Here is a 20,233-nt window from a genome sequence, read left to right on the forward strand (position 1 = left end):
TATAATTTTCAGACTTGAAACATATAATTTTGGTTAGTCATTATAAATTTTGGCCGGAATATAAGCTTAATCAGTCAATATCAAAAAGTCTTAAATAAAATCTTAATTCTAAGCTAAAATTAATAATTTCAGCCAGAAGTATTAATCACATGATTTACTACTGTCCAATAAAAAGTCAATATTAATTCGATCACGTGATTTTTTAAATTTTTTAATTTGAAACATATTGATGATTTGTTGTGTCTTCCGCTATATTAATTATAAAAATATTACATAATTTATCGGCGGTTTTCATTAATTTCTGTTATAAAAGGTCGTTCTAAGAGGGTTAGAATTCAACATACTTTCATAGGTTCATTTAAATAAATTATATTATGCATGTTAATATTATTTGTTTCTCTTTTTCAAAAACTTACATATGGAATTATAACCGAAAATTATTGATTTTATTATTGTAGGTAATAATGTAATATCCTAAATTATATTAATATGGTTTATTAATATTATTTGTTATAATTATGATAAGAAAATAATAACCTAGTATCATTTTCTTTGCCGCTGATTAAAACGGAAATATATGAAATTTCTAAGTAAATTAAGAATTAACGTTTGGTATCAATATAAGAAAATGCATTGCGTGGTGATCATCAGAAGTCGCATTTTGAAGAAAAATTCTATCATTTCAATTAAAAAAAAAGTATTTATTTTTTTAAAAAAAAGAATTTGTACAAATCATACGTGTAAAGGTGATGAGCAAAATCATTTACAAGAATGTCAAAAAATCATTTAGTAGAAAATCTAACCTGATCATGACTTGCAATAGGCTTAAATTGGTAACTGCAACATTCTACTTTTTTTATCGAAATAATAAAACCTCTACATAACCTTTTTTTGTGTATTGTATCAAGATAAATAACTGATGCATAATACAATCCAGCTGGTATAGTTCCAAAAATATTTAAATAAATCATCTATAAAAAATTTTACATTATTTATTTTTAATTTTATACATTGGAATGGGTTTATACTTTATACTTATTTTAATAACTCATTACGCCGGATTTATGAAATTTAGCAAAAACCCTGTGCGCTTCAGGAATTAAAATTAACTTAGGAACATTAGGCTTTTTTCCTAAAAAATGTCAAATAATGACGCGCCTTTAACACTGGAAAATTGGTTAGATAATGGGAAAATTGGTTAGACGCAAGATTTGGGGTACAAAAAACTTTTTAGAGCCCATTTTTGACTGTTCATTAATAAATTTGGTGATTAAAATACTGTCAAATATTTATTTAAATTGACATTACAGACAAATGGTTATTTTATGATGTTACATTTAATAATTGGAAAGGTTATAAAAATGATTTATTCAAATTAAAAACTAAGAAACTTGTAAAATTTTTATTACTCTAGTCTTAGTGTTTAAATAATTCTAAGTAAAATAGTAAAAAAGAATATAAATATTTAATACTTGGATAAGCTATGAAAAAAAAGGAATTATTCAAATTACAAACTAAGAAACTTGTAAATATTTTACTACTCTAGTCTTAGTGTTTAAATAAATCTAATAAGAATAAAAAAAAAAAATTTCTGTTGAGTACATCATATCAAATATCACTTAAAAAACTACAAATCTTTTAATTTCATTTGTATTAAACACCTAAATAATTTATACTAGGAAACGGGAACCGTTGTAAGTCCGGAGCGAGGTATAATAATAAAGATGTAGCGATATTCTACTAATTAGCAGCATAACGCCTTGGAATTCCGGTAATTTTCTGCTGATTAGCAGCATAACGCCTTGGAATTCCTGGACAGAGAAACTCACGTGATTGAAAATTTACACGTTATTTCCATAGATCATCATAGTGCGTAAACATATATAGTCCTTCGCTTCGCTCCGGACAATAAATAAAAATTAATTTCACATAAACAATTTGCAAATTTACCTTTTTCATATTTATTTATACATACCAATTCTATAATTATTCAAATCATCACTTACTACATTTTCAAGAATTTCATCATCACTTAGTATTATTCGTAAATCTTCACTTTCAAGAATTTCATTCAATTTTTTACTAGTAAAATCAAATAAGCGACTTGTATAACATGTTTGTGGATGAGATTCAATAGCAAAATTGTTATGCTGCCCAATTGGTAGTGCATCTATAAATTCCATAATACTGTGTTTTAATTCTTCATTAATATCTTCAATTTTCTTTCTTGTAGGAAGATAAATCCATTTTTCAATAATATCTAATACTTCCTTAGCAGATGGCCTTTTTAATGGATCTTCATCCCAACATTTTTTCATTAAATCTACATAGCATTGTGGAGTATTTTCAATAATTTCAGGACGTTCACCTTTACAAATATCTAAACTAAGGTAAATATCATGTGCTCTATTATTAAATGGTGGCACTCCAGATGTAAATTCCCACATAATCATAGAAAAACTATATATATCACTAGCCGGAGTATAAGGTTTACCTCTTAAAACTTCAGGTGCCATAAATGACATAACACCATAAATATCATACCTTTTCAAAATTGATTTTACAGGTCTACATAATCCTAAATCACTAATATAAATTTTATCCTTATTCTTAACATTATGATTTAAAATATTGCCATCATGAAAATCACAATGAGTAAGATTATTTTTATGTATTTCATTAAGTCCAGAAATAATTTCATACAACATGCATAATTTTTGCTTCCAATGATTTTTCATTATTTCCATCAAATTTCCTCTTAAATCACCTTTGTTTGCATAATCCATTACTACCATATATTTTGGAATGCTTGAATCTTCTGTAAATCCATGAAAATTAATAATATCACTTGAACTTAAACATTTTTCATGATATATCCACTATAAAAAAATAATATTAATATATTAATATAAATAAATTACAATTTAAATTAAAAAAATAATAATATACTATCATACCTCATTTAAAAATTCATTTAAATTCTCATTTAAATTCTTGTGACATTTAAGAATTACATCTTTATTTCCATCATTATTTGACCAAATAGCTTTATATATAGTACCAAATCCTCCTTCATTAAGATATTCAATATTTTGAAATTTATTATAAGGAATCCATTTTAATTTTTTTTTAAGAATAAAATCATCTATAATTGCATTCCCACTTTTCCCAAATCTATAAATTTAAATAATTAAAATTATATTATAGTTTATATTAAAATTTACACCAAAAATTAAATTCATAATTAACACTTACTCTAAAATTTAAATAGGAATTTAATATAATATAAAGTTTTAATTTTTGGACAAATATATATAATAACCTATAATTTACAACTTACCAACTGTAAAAGTGAATAAAGAATCCAGTTAGCAAATAAATATTATGTAAAATATAAAAACAAAAAACTTACAAGCTATATCATAAATATTTTTAAATAAAGAATTTAGATAATTTAAATTATATGCAAATATTATATAAATAAGTAATAATAGGATTAAATAAATAACTTACCTCCTATATTATTAATTAAATAAAGAATTTAATTAGTTTAAATTATATGTAAATATTATATTAAATTAGTAATAATAAAATTAAATAAATAACTTACTTCCTATATTATTAAATAGTTTTTAAATAAAAATTAGTTTGTTTAAATTATATATAAATATTATATAAAGAAGTAATAATAGAATTAAATAAATAACTTACTTTCTATATTATTAAATATTTTTTTAAATAAAAAATTTTAGTTAGTTTAAATTATATATAAATATTATATAAATAAGTAATAATAGAATAAATATAAAACAACTTACTTACTATATCAGATATTATTAAATAATTTTTAAATAAAAAATTTAATTAGTTTAAATTATATGTAAATAGTATTATATAAATAAGTAATAATAGAATTAAATAAATAACTTACTTTCTATATTATTAAATAATTTTTTGAATAAAAACTTTAGTTAGTTTAAATTATATGTAAATATTATATAAATAAACAATAATAGAATAAAAAATAACTTACGCCCTGTATTATTAAATAATTTTAAATAAAGAATTTAGTTAGTTTAAATTATAAATAATTAATAATAGAATTTATATAACTTACACCCTAAATAATTTTTAAATAAAGAATTTAATTAGTTTAAATTATATAAATAAGTAATAATAGAATTAAATAAATAACCTACAATCTATATCATTTAATTTTTTAAATAAAAAATTTAGTTAATTTAAACTACCTATAAAACTAAATGAATAACTTATAACTTACGAACTATTAAATAAAAAATTTAATTATTTTAAATTATATGTAAAACATTATATAAATAAATAATAATAGAACTGAATGAATCACTTATAACTTACAATCTATTAAATAAAAAATTTAATTAGTTTAAATTATATGTAAAATATATAAATAATAATAATAGAATTAAATAAATAACTTATAACTTACAAACTATTAAATAAAAAACTCAATCAGCTTAAATTATATGTAAAATATTATATAAATAAGTAATAACAGAATTAAGTAAATAACTTACAAACTATATTATTTAAATAATTTATTAAATAAAGAATTTAGTTAGTTTTAAATTATAAATAAATAATAATAGAATTAAAATAAATAACTTACACCCTAAATAATTTTTTAAATAAAGAATTTAATTAGTTTAAATTATATGCTAATATTATAAATAAGTAATAATAGAACTTACACACTATATTATTTAAATAAAGAATTCAGTCAGTTTAAATTATATATAAATATTATATAAATAAATAATAATAGAATTAAATAAATAACTTACAAACTATATCATTTAATTTTTAAATAAAGAATTTGATTAGTTTAAACTATATGCAAATATATATAAATAAGTAATAATAGAATTAAATAAATAACTTACACCCTGTATTATTAAATAATTTCAAATAAAGAATTTAGTTTTTAAATCATAAATAAATAATAATAGAATTAAAATAAATAACTTACACCCTAAATAATTTTTTTAAAGAATTTAATTAGTTAAAATTATATGTTAATATTATATAAATAAGTAATAATAGAACTTACCCACTATATTATTTAAATAAAGAATTTAGTTAGTTTAAATTATATATAAATATTATATAAATAATAAGTAATAATAGAGTTAAATAAATAACTTATGCCTTACCAACTAAAATAAATTACAAAATAGTTTTTTAAATAAAGAATTTAGTTAGCTTAAATTATATGTAAATATTATTTATCATATTTTTAATTATCACCATCTAAAATTATATAAATAAGTAATAATAGAATTAAATAAATAACTTACATTCTATTTAAGTAAAGAATTTAATTAATTTAAATTTTAAATTGTATGTAAATATTATATAAATAAGTAATAATAATAGTATCAAATAAATAACTTATGCCTTACCAACTAAAATAAATTACAAAATAATTTTTTAAATAAAGAAATTAGTTAGTTTAAATTATATGTAAATATTATATAAATAAGTATAATAAAATTAAATAACATATTACTAAAAATTTTTAAATAAAGAATTCAGCTAGTTTAAATTATATATAAATATTACAAATTAAAATAATAATAATAGAATTAAATAAATAACTTACCAACTAAAATAAGTTACAAAATAATTTTTTAATAAAAAAAATTTAGTTAGTTTAAATTATATATAAATATTAAGTAATAATAGAATTAAATAAATAATTTATAATTTACTGACTAAATAAATTACAAAATAATTTGAATTTAATTAGTTTAAATTATACATTAATACCATATAAATCAGTTAATAATAGAATTAAATAAATAACTTACATACTATATTATTAAATAGTATTTTAAATAAAGAATTTAGTTAGTTTAGATTATATATAAATATTATATGAATGAGTAATAATCGAATTAAATAAATAACTTACTCCCTATATTATTAAAAAATAAAGAATTCAGTTAGTTTATATTGTATATATTATTATATAAATAAGTAATAATAGAATTGAATAAATAACTTACAAACTATATTATTTAAATAATTTATTAAATAAGAAATTAGTTAGTTTAAATTATATATAAATATTATACAAATAAGTAATTAAATAACTAGTGTACTTTTGGATATAGTGAGTGAGTTTATTTTTGAAAGTATACTAATAAATTAATAAAAGATTTTTTTATAACAATAGATTGTGTTAGTGAGATTTATAAAAAAATTTAATGAGATTTTTTTTTAATAATAGTTTGGTATAAAAAAATTTTCTATGATTTTTTTTTAATACCAATATATTGGTAATAAACAATTAACTTATTAACTGAAGTTAATAATTGTTTTTAGTAAGATTTTTTTTATAGTTCACAGTAACACTAATATTACTGATAAGTAATATAAATAAAACAATAGATTACATTTAATAAGGTTAATAAAAAAATTTTCCAAGATTTTTTTAATGGTATAGTACAATAGATAGATATAATAAAATTTTCTGAGATTTATATTAATAACAATAGGTATGCTAAATTTTTGGTGATTATTTTTTTTAATAACAATAATAGATTGGTATCATAGTACAATGGATGGTATAGTACAATGGATTGATTTAATAAAATTTTTTGTGTTTTTTTTTAATAACAATAGATTGGTAATAGACAATAAAAAATGTTGCAAAAACATTAAAAACTGAACTGATAATGAATTGGCAAATCATATTGGTTTTCAATAATTACTAGTCGCAGTAATAATTGTCTATTACCAATCTATTGTTATTAAAAAAAAGTCACCAAAAATTTTATCATACCTATTGTTGTTAAAATAAATCCCAAGAAATTTTATACCTAGTATCTTTTGTACTATACCAATTAATTTGTCATAAAAAATTCCAGAAACTGATCTATTGTATTAATAAAAAATCTTAGAAAATTCTTTATATCTATCCATTATAAGTTATAACATACCAATCTGTTGTTATCAAAAAATTTTTTATATTGATCTAATGACTCTATTGTTAAAAAAAAAGTTCAGAAAATATATTTATATCAATCTATTATTAAAAAAAAAAATTCAGAAAATTTTTTTATATCTATTCATTGTACTATACCAATCTATTGTTAAAAAAATCTCAAATTTTTTTTATATATCTTAATCTATTTTATAAAAGTTTATTAAGTTATCTATTACCTATTAATAGTATTAGTATTACTGGAAAAAATTTTACTAAAAAACAATTATTAACTTAATAAGTTAATGATTGTTATTACCAATTTATTGTTATTAAAAAAATCACAAAAATCTTATTAAATAAATCTATTGTACTATGATACCAATCTATTGTTTAATATTAAAAAAAAATCACCAAAAATGTTATCATACCTATTGTTATTAAAATAAATTCCAGAAAATTTTATTATATCTATCTATTGTACTATACTATTATATTATTAAAAATAAAAAATCCTAGAAAATTTTTTTATACCAAACTATTATTAAAAAAAAGTCTCATTAAATTTTTTTATAAATCTCACTAAACACAATCTATTGTTTATAAAAAAATTTTTTATTAATTTATTAGTATACTTTTACAAAAGTACACTATTTTTTTTGATTTTTAGCTAACAAAAACGTCAAGTATGACGTTTTTAGCTAATAAAAATCATTTTCCCTTGATTTTTAATAACAAAAACGTCAAGTCTGACGTTTTTAGCTAATAAAAATCAAATTTCCTTGATTTTTAATAACAAAAACGTCAAGTCTGACGTTTTTAGCTAATAAAAATCAAATTTCCTTGATTTTTAATAACAAAAACGTCAAGTCTGACGTTTTTAGCTAATAAAAATCATTTTCCCTTGATTTTTAATAACAAAAACGTCAAGTCTGACGTTCTTAGCTAATAAAAATCAAATTTTCTTGATTTTTAATAACAAAAACGTCAAGTCTGACGTTCTTAGCTAATAAAAATCATTTTTCCTTGATTTTTAATAACAAAAACGTCAAGTCTGACGTTCTTAGCTAATAAAAATCAAATTTTCTTGATTTTTAATAACAAAAACGTCAAGTCTGACGTTCTTAGCTAATAAAAATCATTTTTCCTTGATTTTTAATAACAAAAACGTCAAGTCTGACGTTCTTAGCTAATAAAAATCAAATTTTCTTGATTTTTAATAACAAAAACGTCAAGTCTGACGTTCTTAGCTAATAAAAATCAAATTTTCTTGATTTTTAATAACAAAAACGTCAAGTCTGACGTTCTTAGCTAATAAAAATCAAAAAAAAAATGATTTTTTAATCACAAAAACGTCAAGTCTGACGTTTTTGATTAAAAAAATCATTTTTTTTTGATTTTTTAATCACAGAAACGTCAAGTTGATTAAAAAAATCAATTATTTTGACGTTTTTGATTAAAAAAAATCAATTATTTTTGATTTTTCAATCACAAAAACGTCAAGTCTGACGTTTTGATTAAAAAAAATTATTTTTTTTTGATTTTTCAATCACAAAAACGTCAAGTCTGACGTTTTGATTAAAAAAAATTGATTTTTTTTTGATTTTTCAATCACAAAAACGTCAAATTTTTGACGTTTTTGATTAAAAAAAAAATTTTTTTTTTTCACATTTTAATAAAAAATGATCAACATACTATTTCATGATCTGTCAAATTAACATTCTTTTTGAGCAGCACAGTTAAACTCAGCGCAAAAAGTTTCCATAGTGAATGTTTACTTTCTCTGTACATGTACATGTACTGTACATGTTCATGTTCATGTTCATGTTCATGTACATGTACAAGTACATAATAATATAAAGATTAACTGGAGACTTTTTTACCAAAAAGGCAATTTTTTTCGTATCCACGGCAACTGTGCATGTGGTGATTTTTAAAAATGGAATGGGAAAATTTTGGCGAAAATCTGGTCAAAATGGGATGATCGACTAAAATTTTTTCCCCTTAAAGATAAAAATTACCAGAAAATCTTATCTTTGGGTTAACTTACGAGTTACTGTATATTATTAAATAATTTTTTAAATAAAGAATAAATATTATATAAATAAGTAATAATAGAATTAAATAAATAACTTAATTATATAAAAATATTATAACAATAAGTAATAATAGGATTAAAATAAATAAATTACCTTCTATATTATTAAATAATTTTTTAAATAAAAAATTTAGTTAATTTAAATTACTTATATAATTGAATGAATAACTTATAACTTACTCCCTATTAATAAAGAATTTAGTTAGTTTAATTGTATGTAAATATTATATAAATAATTAATAATAGAACTTACACACTATATTATTTAAATAAAGAATTTGATTAGTTTAAATTATATGTAAATATCATATAAATCAGTTAATAATAGAATTAAATAAATAACTTACATACTATATTATTAAATAGTATTTTAAATAAAGAAATTAGTTAGTTTAGATTATATATAATATTATATAAAAAAGTAATAATCAAATTAAGGGGAGTGTGTAGTCACGTGATTTTTAATATAAGATTGATCGGCGTCAAAAATTTTTCTGCGGTTTTAGATTTTCGCGTCAAAGTCAACGTGATAATCAAATAAACAATATAAAAATAAAAACCACTTTTTCTCATTTTTTAGAACCTAAAGTTTCGTCAGGTACAGTTTTTATATAGACTTACATATTATATTTTAGAAGAAAATATCAAAAGAAGTTCAAAAAAAGTTCAGAATCGCTATATAAAAGTTCAGAATCCTATTTGCCGGGATTTTTTAGTTACCCAAATTTTATTTCAAAAACGATATTATGCTTTTATTTATTATTTACACTTTCCAAATTTTAACTTTATTGTTATTCTACTATTTAGACATGCCTTTACGGAAATGGTATCAAATTTTATGCCAAAGGAATCCGCATTTCGAAAGTTACCAGCGACCATATAATAATAGTTGGCTTGTATTTGACAAATCCGTACCTTTGGAAGCTTTGGATATACACAACGAACTTGTTACTTCTAGTTCTTCAACAACTACTCCATACCTTGCTTTAACAGTACATAATTATCCAAAAGATAACTCTACAAGTACTTGGGTTCCTTTATTAGTTGGTTATACAGTAATAATTCTTTGGAAAAAAAAACTCTTACGACTTGCAATTACTAAAGACAGCAACAATAATTTAATTTATATGTATGAAGATTATGAAGATGATATTTCTCTTACTGATTGTGTACACAGATCCTCCCATCGTAATTTTTTTCATGGATTGATTCATTATCTCAATATAGATGGTCGCGTTTCAATTCCTGCTTTAATAGGACTCAATATTTTGGAAATTGTGATTCAACTCAGGAATGTAATTAATATGACGTTTCCAAATTTATTCACTCAAGTTAAACAGGCTCATAATGCGATTGTAACTACAAATAGAATAAAAAATAAAATGAAACGAAAAGCAAGTAGTTTATGTGAAAATTTAGAAAATAATATATCTACTTCAACAACTTCTAATACAGTAAAAATCAATTCGGGTATTTTAATCAGTTCTAATGGTCTTCCCATGACTCCTAAATCGACCCAAGCACTTGTATGTGAATATGCTTCAGAACTTAACGAAAAAAGAAATCTGAAAAAAAAATTAAAGCGTACAGAAAATAAATTAGTTGAACATGAACAGGCAATGAATCCTTTTATTGTTAACCTACAAGAAAATAAAGAAAATATCGAGAGTAAGGTTTCAAATTTAATACAAGAATCAAATATAGGTACCACTATGCTCATTAATACAGACCAATTCCTCCGACTAGTATTGTCTCAACCATGTTCGCAATGCTTTACAATGCTTGATTCTAAACGTCAATATAGTGTTTGTTCTATAGGATTCACTTTCAAAGTTTCAATTACATGTGATTGTGGGAAATATACAGAATATTCCAATGAAACTTCTTCAAACTTTTCTTTAGCAGTGGCAAGTAGTGGATTAGTAGGAGGAATCAATCGTCAATCACTTGAAATGATATTAGCAACACTTGGAATAACCCAGCAACTTACCAAAAAATCTCACCATGAAAATCAAAAAAAAATCTTCCATCCGATTTGTAAAAAGGCAGAAGAAAGTGCAAACAAAGCTCTTCGATTGACATGTGAATATATAAAGCAAATAAATGAAAAAATTCTGCCAGTAAGTTTTGATGTGTCATGGTCACATGTAAGAAATGCAAATCAGGCCAGCGGAGAATTTATCTTTTCAAAAAAATTAGATGGATATCCTCACAGACCCATTCTTGGATTTTATTTTGTTGAAAAATCGCGTAAATGCAAGAAAAATGGTGAGAGTGTTATTGTACATAAGGGCAATCATGACAAAAGCTCCAGACAAATGGAACACGCAATATTAATTGCTATTCTTCAAAAAGTTACACCAATTTTGGAAGAATTTGATCTGCTACTTGATATCGGAATAGATGGAGATTTGGAAAGTAATAAAACACTCGGCACAGTAGCAATAGTTAACCAAATATTTGCTGACTTAAAACATGTTGCAAAATTAATACGTAGCAAAATTGGTCAGTATGTTTAAAAATATAAATTCAATAAATGGAATTTAATTATTAACTAAATTCACCTTATTTTTATTATAGTAAAGAATGTACAGTGGCGTTCTTTTGAGCAAGTGATAATGCAGTATTTTAATGGATGCATTTATGCTGCTGGTGCAAGAAAAGCTGATAAAGAAATAGATACTCCTAGCGAAGATGAATTGAAGTATGTTCAAGTAGAGGGATTAGTTAGACATCTTTGTGGCAATCATTCTTTATGCTGGCCAGAGGTTTGCTGGATCAAAGAAAATCCTGATATTGAATTGAAAGAACCTAATCTAATTACATATACTGAAAATCAACGATATGCATTCCGCCAATTTTTACTTACAATCTTTCAATTACCAAAAGGCCAAGGTTTAGTAACAGAAATTCGCACTTCATCTAATGAATCATTCAATAGAACTAAATTAGTTTATCTTTCTAAATTAATTGATTATTGGAAGTCATTTGCAGCTCGCTATTCTCTGGCTGTAATCCAAAACAATGAGGGAATTGCAAATCTTTTGGAATTTATTTACACCGTAGGAGTGGGGAGTTATTCTGAGAATGATATAATAAATATTAGGAAGATACAAGAAGAAAGACAGGCAAATAGAGAACGTAATAATGAAAAGTTAGCACAAAAGACAAAAGAAAAAGGTGAAAAAATATTAAATCAACGAAATGAATTAGAATCTTTTGACTTTAGTCAAGAATTAGTACCTTATGGTCGCCAGTTTCAAAAAAGAATACAACAATATGAAGAATTTACACCCTCATTTGCTTGTTATATCAAAAACTTTTCCACTACAGTCAAATGTATATGTTGCCGCTCTTTTCCCAAATACACATCTAGTGGCTTATGTAAATTATGTAATTATTATATTCAAATGGGATACCATGATAGAATTATTAATGAATCATATCAACCAACTTCAAAATTACCTGTTCAAATAATTCCTCCAGATCAATTTATTCTTCAACATATATTTCAATTTTCTTCATTCCGCTTATATCAACGAGAAGTTATTCAATCATATACCCAAGGTCAGGATGTTTTTGCATTAATTCAAACAGGAGGTGGCAAAACCTTTTGTTACGCAGCATCCAGTTTGATTTTTTCTGGATTGACAGTAGTGATTTCACCTTTGAAAGCATTAATTTTAGATCAAGTGGTAATTGTGTAAGATTTAGTGATTATATTTTAAAAATATTAACTTGCCTTTATCTTTACTTCAGAACGAATTAATCAAAGTTGGAATACCATGTGCAGGGCTTTACGCAACAACAGGACAATCATTGGAATACCAAGAGAAAGTTTTTCAAGAAATCGTGAGTAAAATGCTCAAAATATTATTGATAACACCAGAAAAACTAATGCTCAATCAAGGTTTTCGTAATATGTTAAGAAAAGTTCATGGAGAAATAGGCGTTAGATTTGTAATAGATGAAGCCCATTGTATACTGGAATATAACCATTACAGGTAAGAATTACAATTTCTTTTATATATATATATATATATATATTAATCTAAACTTCTTACATTATTTTATTAGGCCTGAATGGGGGAAGCTAGGCTGCTTAAAAGAGTTTTTTCCATCCACTTCCATTTTACTTCTTACTGCCACTTGTTCCCAAGATGATGCAGAAGTAATTCGTCAAAACCTCAATATTAATTCTGTAAACTTTAATGTGATTCGCAGTTCATGCTTTTCCCGTCCTGAAATTGAATATATAGTGAAAAAAAAGAGTACCCGTGAAAGAAATTTAGTGGAAATAGCTAAAATTGTTAATGAAATTAGTGATGGTCAATGCATAATTTATTGTTCTTCTCCAGGTATATGCAATGAAATATTACCTTTATTGCAAGACAAACTAAAAGGCACAGCAATTGGCACTTATCACGGAGGTCTTGAAAGTTTTGAAAGAGATCAAGTTATGCTTCAATGGAAATCTCGACTACTAAAAGTCATGATAGCAACAAATGCTTTTGGGTTGGGCGTAAATTCACCTAATATTCGCACTGTTGTACATTATACATTTCCGTCTAGTATAAGTTAGGATTTACTGTATATTATTTGTTAAAATATCAGTTATAAGAAAATTTACCTTTTTCTTTTTATTACATAGGTAATTTTATACAAGAATCCGGACGTGCAGGTCGTGATGGAAATCCAGCACAAAGCATTTTGTTTTATTCCCGAAATGATATTAAAACTGTATATACCATAATTACAGGAGGCCGTGAAAGGTACTGTGAATTTCTTTCATTACAAATAAAAAACTTATTTAATAAATAGTTTTCTTTATAGTGATTTCGATAATAATGAATCTACATCTCTTGAACGCACACAATATCTAAACAAGGGGCAAAGGAAGATATTTGAAATGGTTACTTATTGTGAGAGTATTTATGAATGTCGTGCCCAACAACTTGCAGCTTACCATTCATGGCAATCCGATTCCAAAATTCCGCGGTGTACAAAATGTGATTGTTGCATAAACTATTTTAAAGATCTTCCAAAATCTGAAAATATTAAAAATGATGTAATTCATTTACTGAAAGTTATTATCGCTGTGACAGAATTTTTGGGAATGAGAAATCAACTTACTTTACCTATCGATATTATTCATGTTTTTGCTAAAGCAAATAACAATAATATCAAAGAAAAGCAACTCAGTTCTTTACCGATTTACAAACAAGATTACAACAAAACTCTTCGGCGATTTGAAGATATTTCTCGTTTACTTGACAATTTAATTATAAAAAATTTGGTAAAAGTTCGTATTGATTTAAAAAAAGTAAATACAAGTACAAGTTCTACACAATTGTCCGGTAAAGTAATAATAGAAGGAATTACCGAAAATGCCATAGAAATAGCACAAAATCGGTGTTGGAGTTTTTTATTGAAATGAGAGTTACAAAAAATTTATATTGTATTACAAAAAAAAAAATAAAATATTTTTATAATTTTGGTAGGATTCTGTGATCCTATTCTGGCTGGATTTATGAGACGCCCTTAAAAATTTCCGATTCGGATTCCTAAATTTTGTGCCATGTTGATCATAATAAAAATCACGTGACTACACGCTCCCCTTAAATAAATAACTTACTCCCTATATTATTAAATGATTTTTTAAATAAAGAATTTAGTTAGTTTAAATTATTTGCAAATATTATATAAAGATAGTGGCCAAAATTATCTGAACACTTAAAATTATGCAGATCATGTTAATGTGATATAAAAAACGTATAATTTTGTATTAATAATAATAATAAACAAATTTCTACTATATTTTAATTACTTATGTCATTTCAGAATTCTTTTGGAAATATGAATCCAATTAATGCATAAATTTTACAATTTATATAACAAAAAATATAAAATAATTAAATTACTATAACTCAGTGTCTCAGTTAATATCAATCAGAATATTATAAATTTACCACCATTTGGATCATCTTATTGAGATGAATTTAATTTATGAAAATCTAATTACCAGAGCAAAATATATCTAAACAATTTAAAGTGCTAAATATTAATCTCCCAAAAAATTCAGTTATTATCATTTGAATCCTTTCAGTGAGATAGATGCATGAATCTAAAATCATAAAAAACAATCACTAGATCGAAAAATATACAATAAATGTCCAGGTAATTTTGGCTTTTCTCTGTAAATAAGTAATAAATTATTAATAAAATTAAATAAATAATTTATAATTTACCAGCAGAAGTAGCCAATGCTTTTTTAAATGAAAGAATTCAGTTAATAAATAAATATTATGTAAATAAGTAATAATAGAATTAAATAAATAACTTACATACTATATTATTTAATAATTTTTAAATAAAGAAATTAATTAGTTTAATTATATATAAGTATTATATAAATAAGTAATAATAGAATTAAATAATAATTTACCTTCTATATTATTTAATTTTTTAAATAAAAAATTTAGTTTGAATTATAAATAAGTATTATATAAATAAGCAATAATAGAATTTAATAAATAACTTATAACTTACTATCTATTAAATAAAAAATTTAGTTAGTTTAAATATTATATAAATAAATAATAACAAAATTAAATAAATGACAATAACTTGTAATTTACCAACAAATATAGCTAAAATAAATTAAAAAATAATTTTTAAATAGAGAATTTAATCAATTAAATTATATGCAAATATTATATAAATTAGCAACAATAAAATTAATAGTTTGTAACTTACAAACTAAATAAATTACAAAATAATTTTTTAAATAAAGAATTATGTTAATATAAATAAGTAATAATTAAATAAATAACTTACTGCCTAAATTATTAAATAATTTTTTTTAATTTAAATTGTATATAAATATTATATAAATCAGTAATAATAAAATTAAATTAAATAACTTACCCACTATATTATTAAATAATTGTTAGTTTAAATTATATATAAATATTATATAAATAAATAAAAACAAATAACGATAAATTGTAATTTACCAGCAAAAATAACTAAAATAAATTAAAAAATAATTTTTAAATAGAGAATTTAATTAATTTAAATTATATGAATAAATTAGTAACAATAAAATTAAAATTACAAGATAATTTTTTAAATAAAGAATTAAGTTAGTTTAAATTATACATAAATACTATTATAAATAAATAAAAACAAAATTAAATAAAACTTGTAATTTACCAGCTAAAATAACTAAAATAAATCAGAAATAATTTTTAAATAGAGAATTTAATTAATTTAAATTATATGATGTATAAATTACTAGTAACCATAAAATTAAATAAATAGCTTATAACTTACAAACTAAATAGAATTACAAAATAATTTTTTAAATAAAGAATTTGGTTAGTTTAAATTACATGTAAATATTATGTAAATATGTAATAAATAACTTACTGCCTAAATTATTAAATAATTTTTTAAATAGACTTTTTAATTTAAAATGTATATAAATATTATATAAAGTCAAAGCTCGTTATAGTGAACCCTCATTTTCGTTCACTATAACGAATATTCACAAACATGAAAGATTTCTTTATAGTAAACCTTAGTATATTAATACAATAAAAAGTTTCTTTTAACAAAAGTATTTAATTTTGATTTTAAAGCCTTAAGAATTTCCAATTCTGTGTTATCTAATAATAGTTCTATTGGCATTTCATAGTATGATCTTGTAAATTTAATTCCTTATACAAATAATATTAATAATAGAGTGAAATTCTAATCCTAATTTTTGTGTTTAAAGTGATTTGTGAACAATATACCTAATGATTTCACGTGATATTTACTATAACGAATATAAATTTATAATATACGTTCTATATAAAATTTTTAAAAAGTTTACTATATCTAATATCGAGACTTTATTAGTAAGTTTACTATAATGAATAAGATTTATTAGTAAGTGAACTGGGGGAATAAAAAAGTTCACTATAAGCCAAATTTACTATAACGAGCTTCACTATAACGAGCGTTGACTGTAAATCAGTAATAATAAAATTAAATAATAACTTACACACTATATTATTAAATAATTAGTTAGTTTAAATTATATATAAATATTATATAGATAAATAATAACAAAATTAAATAAATAAAAATAACTTGTAATTTACCAGCAAAAATAACTAAAATAAATTAAAAAAATTTTTAAATAGAGAATATAATTAATTTAAATTATATGTATAAATTAGTAACAATAAAATTAAATAAATAGCTTATAACTTACAAACTATTTTAAATAAAGAATTTAGTCAGTTTTAATAAATTATATGTAAATATTATATAAATAAGTAATAAAAAGAATTAAATAAATAACTTACATACTATATTATTAAATAGTTTATTAAATAAAAAATTTAGTTAGTCTAAATTATATATAAATATTATATAAATAAGTTAATAATAGAATTAAATAAATAACTTACATGCTATATTATTAAATGGTATATTAAATAAAGAATTTAGTAATTTAGTTAATTTAAATTATATGCAAATATTAAATAAATCAGTAATAATAAAATTAAATAAATGACTTACAAACTATATTATTGAATAATTAATTGATTTAAATTATTTGTAAATATTATATGAATAAATAACAATAGAATTAAATAAATAACTTACATGCTATATTATTAAATAGTATATTAAATAAAGAATTTAGTAATTTAGTTAGTTTAAATTATATGTAAATATTATATAAATCAGTAATAATAAAATTAAATAAATAACTTACAAACTATATTATTAAATAATTAATTAATTTAAATTATTTGTAAATATTATATGAATAAATAATAATAGAATTAAATAAATAACTTACTCCCTATATTAATAAATTAAAGAATTTAGTTATTTTAAATTATATATAAATAAGTAATAATAAAATTAAAAAAACATACGTCCTATATTATTAAATGATTTTTTAAATAAAAAATTTAGTTAGTTTAAATTATATGCAATTATTACTGATGTAAGTAAGTAATAATAGAATTAAATAAATAACATACCCTCTACATTATAAAATAATTTTTAAAAGAATTTAGTTATTAGTTTAGATTATATGTAAATATTATATAAATAAGTAATAATAGAATTAAATAAATAACTTATAACTTACGATCTATTAAATAAAAATTCAGTTAGTTTAGATTATACTATGCAATTATTACTGATGTAAATAAGTAATAATAAAATTAAATAAATAACTTACTAACTATGTTATTAGATAATTTTTAAAATAAAAAAACTTAATTAGTTTAAATTATATGTAAATATATTGTATTGTATAAATAAGTAACAATAGAAATATAGAATTAAATAAATAATTTACTCACTATATTATTTAAATAATTTTTTAATTAAAGAAATAGTTAGTTTAAATTATATGTAAATATTATATAAATAAGCAATAATAGAATTAAATAAATAACACACCATCTATAAAATAATTTTTTTAAAAGAATTTAGTTAGTTTAAATTATATGTAAATATTATATAAACAAGTAATAATAATGAACTTACTTTCTATATTATTAAAATAGTTTTTTAAATAAAGAATTTAATTAGTTTAAATTATATATAAATATTAAATATTAAAATAAGTAATAATAGAATTAAATAAATAACTTACTCCCTATATTATTTAAATAATTTTTTAAATAAAAAATTTAATTAGTTCAAATTATATGTAAATATTAGTATATATATAAGCAATACTAATGAACTTACTAACTAAATAAATTATTTTAAATAAAGAATTTAGTTAGTTTAAATTATATATAAATATTAAAAATTAAAATAAGTAATAATAGAATTAAATAAATAACTTACTCCCTATATTATTTAAATAATTTTTTAAATAAAGAATTTAATTAGTTCAAATTATATGCAAATATTATATAAATAAGTAATAATAGAATTAAATAAATAACTTACACCCTATATTATTTAAATAATTTTTTAAATAAAGAATTTAATTAGTTTAAATTAAATGTATATAATATATAAATAAATAACTTACTCCCTATATTATTAAATAATTTTTTAAATAAAGAATTTAATTAGTTTAAATTATATGTAAATATTATGTAATAAGTAATAATAGTATAAATAAATAACTTATAAACTTACGATCTATTAAATAAAGAATTTAATTAGTTTAAATTATTTGTAAATATTATATAATAAGTAAAGTACTAAATAAATAACTTACCCCCTATATTATTAAAGAATTATTTAAATAATGATTGGATTAGTTCAAATTATATGTAAATATTATATATAAAATTAAATAAATAATTTATAACTTACGATCTATTAAATAAAAAATTTAGTTTGTAATTATTATATAAATAAGTAATAATAAAATTGAATAAATTATTTATAACTTACGATCTATTAAATAAAGAATTTAGTTAATTTAAATTATATGTAAATATTATATAAATAAATAATAATAGAATCAAATAAATAATTTATAACTTACGATCTATTAAATAAAGAATAATTAGTTTAAATTATATGTAAATATTATATAATAAGTAATAATAGAATTAAATAAATAACTTACCTCCTATATTATTAAATAATTTTTTAAATAAAGAATTTAGTTAGTTAAATTAATAATAGAATTAATAAATAACATACCATCTAAAAAATAATTTTTTAAATAAATAATTCAGTTAGTTTATATTATATGTAAATATTATAAAAATAAGTAAGAATCGAATTAAATAAATAACTTATAACTTACGATCTATTAATAAAAAATTTAGTTAATTTAAATAAAGTAATAAAATATAGAATTAAATAAATAACTTATGATAACTTACCAACTAAAATAAATTGTAAAAATTTTTAAATTAAAAATTTAGTTAGTTTAAATTATGTAAATATTATATAAAAAATAAATCTAATTGTAACAACTTATATGCTCTTATTTGTAATAACTAACATTAGAATTATGAGACCTGCAGTAAAAATTTTCTTTTTGGAATTAAAGTTATATAATTTCATAAATAGTAATTTTCGAAAGTAGGAAAAAATATTGTGGAACAAGTATTACCAAAAAAAAGGGGATGAAGTAAACAAAGTAATATTATAAAAATATAGTAAAAATATTTGTCATA

General features: G+C 20.5%; 1 protein-coding gene across 1 annotated transcript; it reads right to left on the reverse strand.

The window, feature by feature from the left end:
* Positions 1-1,740: 1,740 nt before the first annotated feature.
* On the reverse strand, positions 1,741-2,447 carry OCT59_015677 (uncharacterized protein; the record flags this gene model as incomplete). The annotated part of the gene is made up of 2 exons (XM_066140190.1): positions 1,741-1,811; positions 1,976-2,447. 2 exons carry the CDS (start codon positions 2,445-2,447, stop codon positions 1,741-1,743), a joined length of 543 nt encoding a protein of 180 aa, XP_066002996.1.
* Between the last annotated feature and the right edge of the window lie 17,786 nt (positions 2,448-20,233).

Source organism: Rhizophagus irregularis, chromosome 23 (assembly GCF_026210795.1).
Source record: "Rhizophagus irregularis chromosome 23, complete sequence".
NCBI lineage: Eukaryota > Fungi > Glomeromycota > Glomeromycetes > Glomerales > Glomeraceae > Rhizophagus > Rhizophagus irregularis.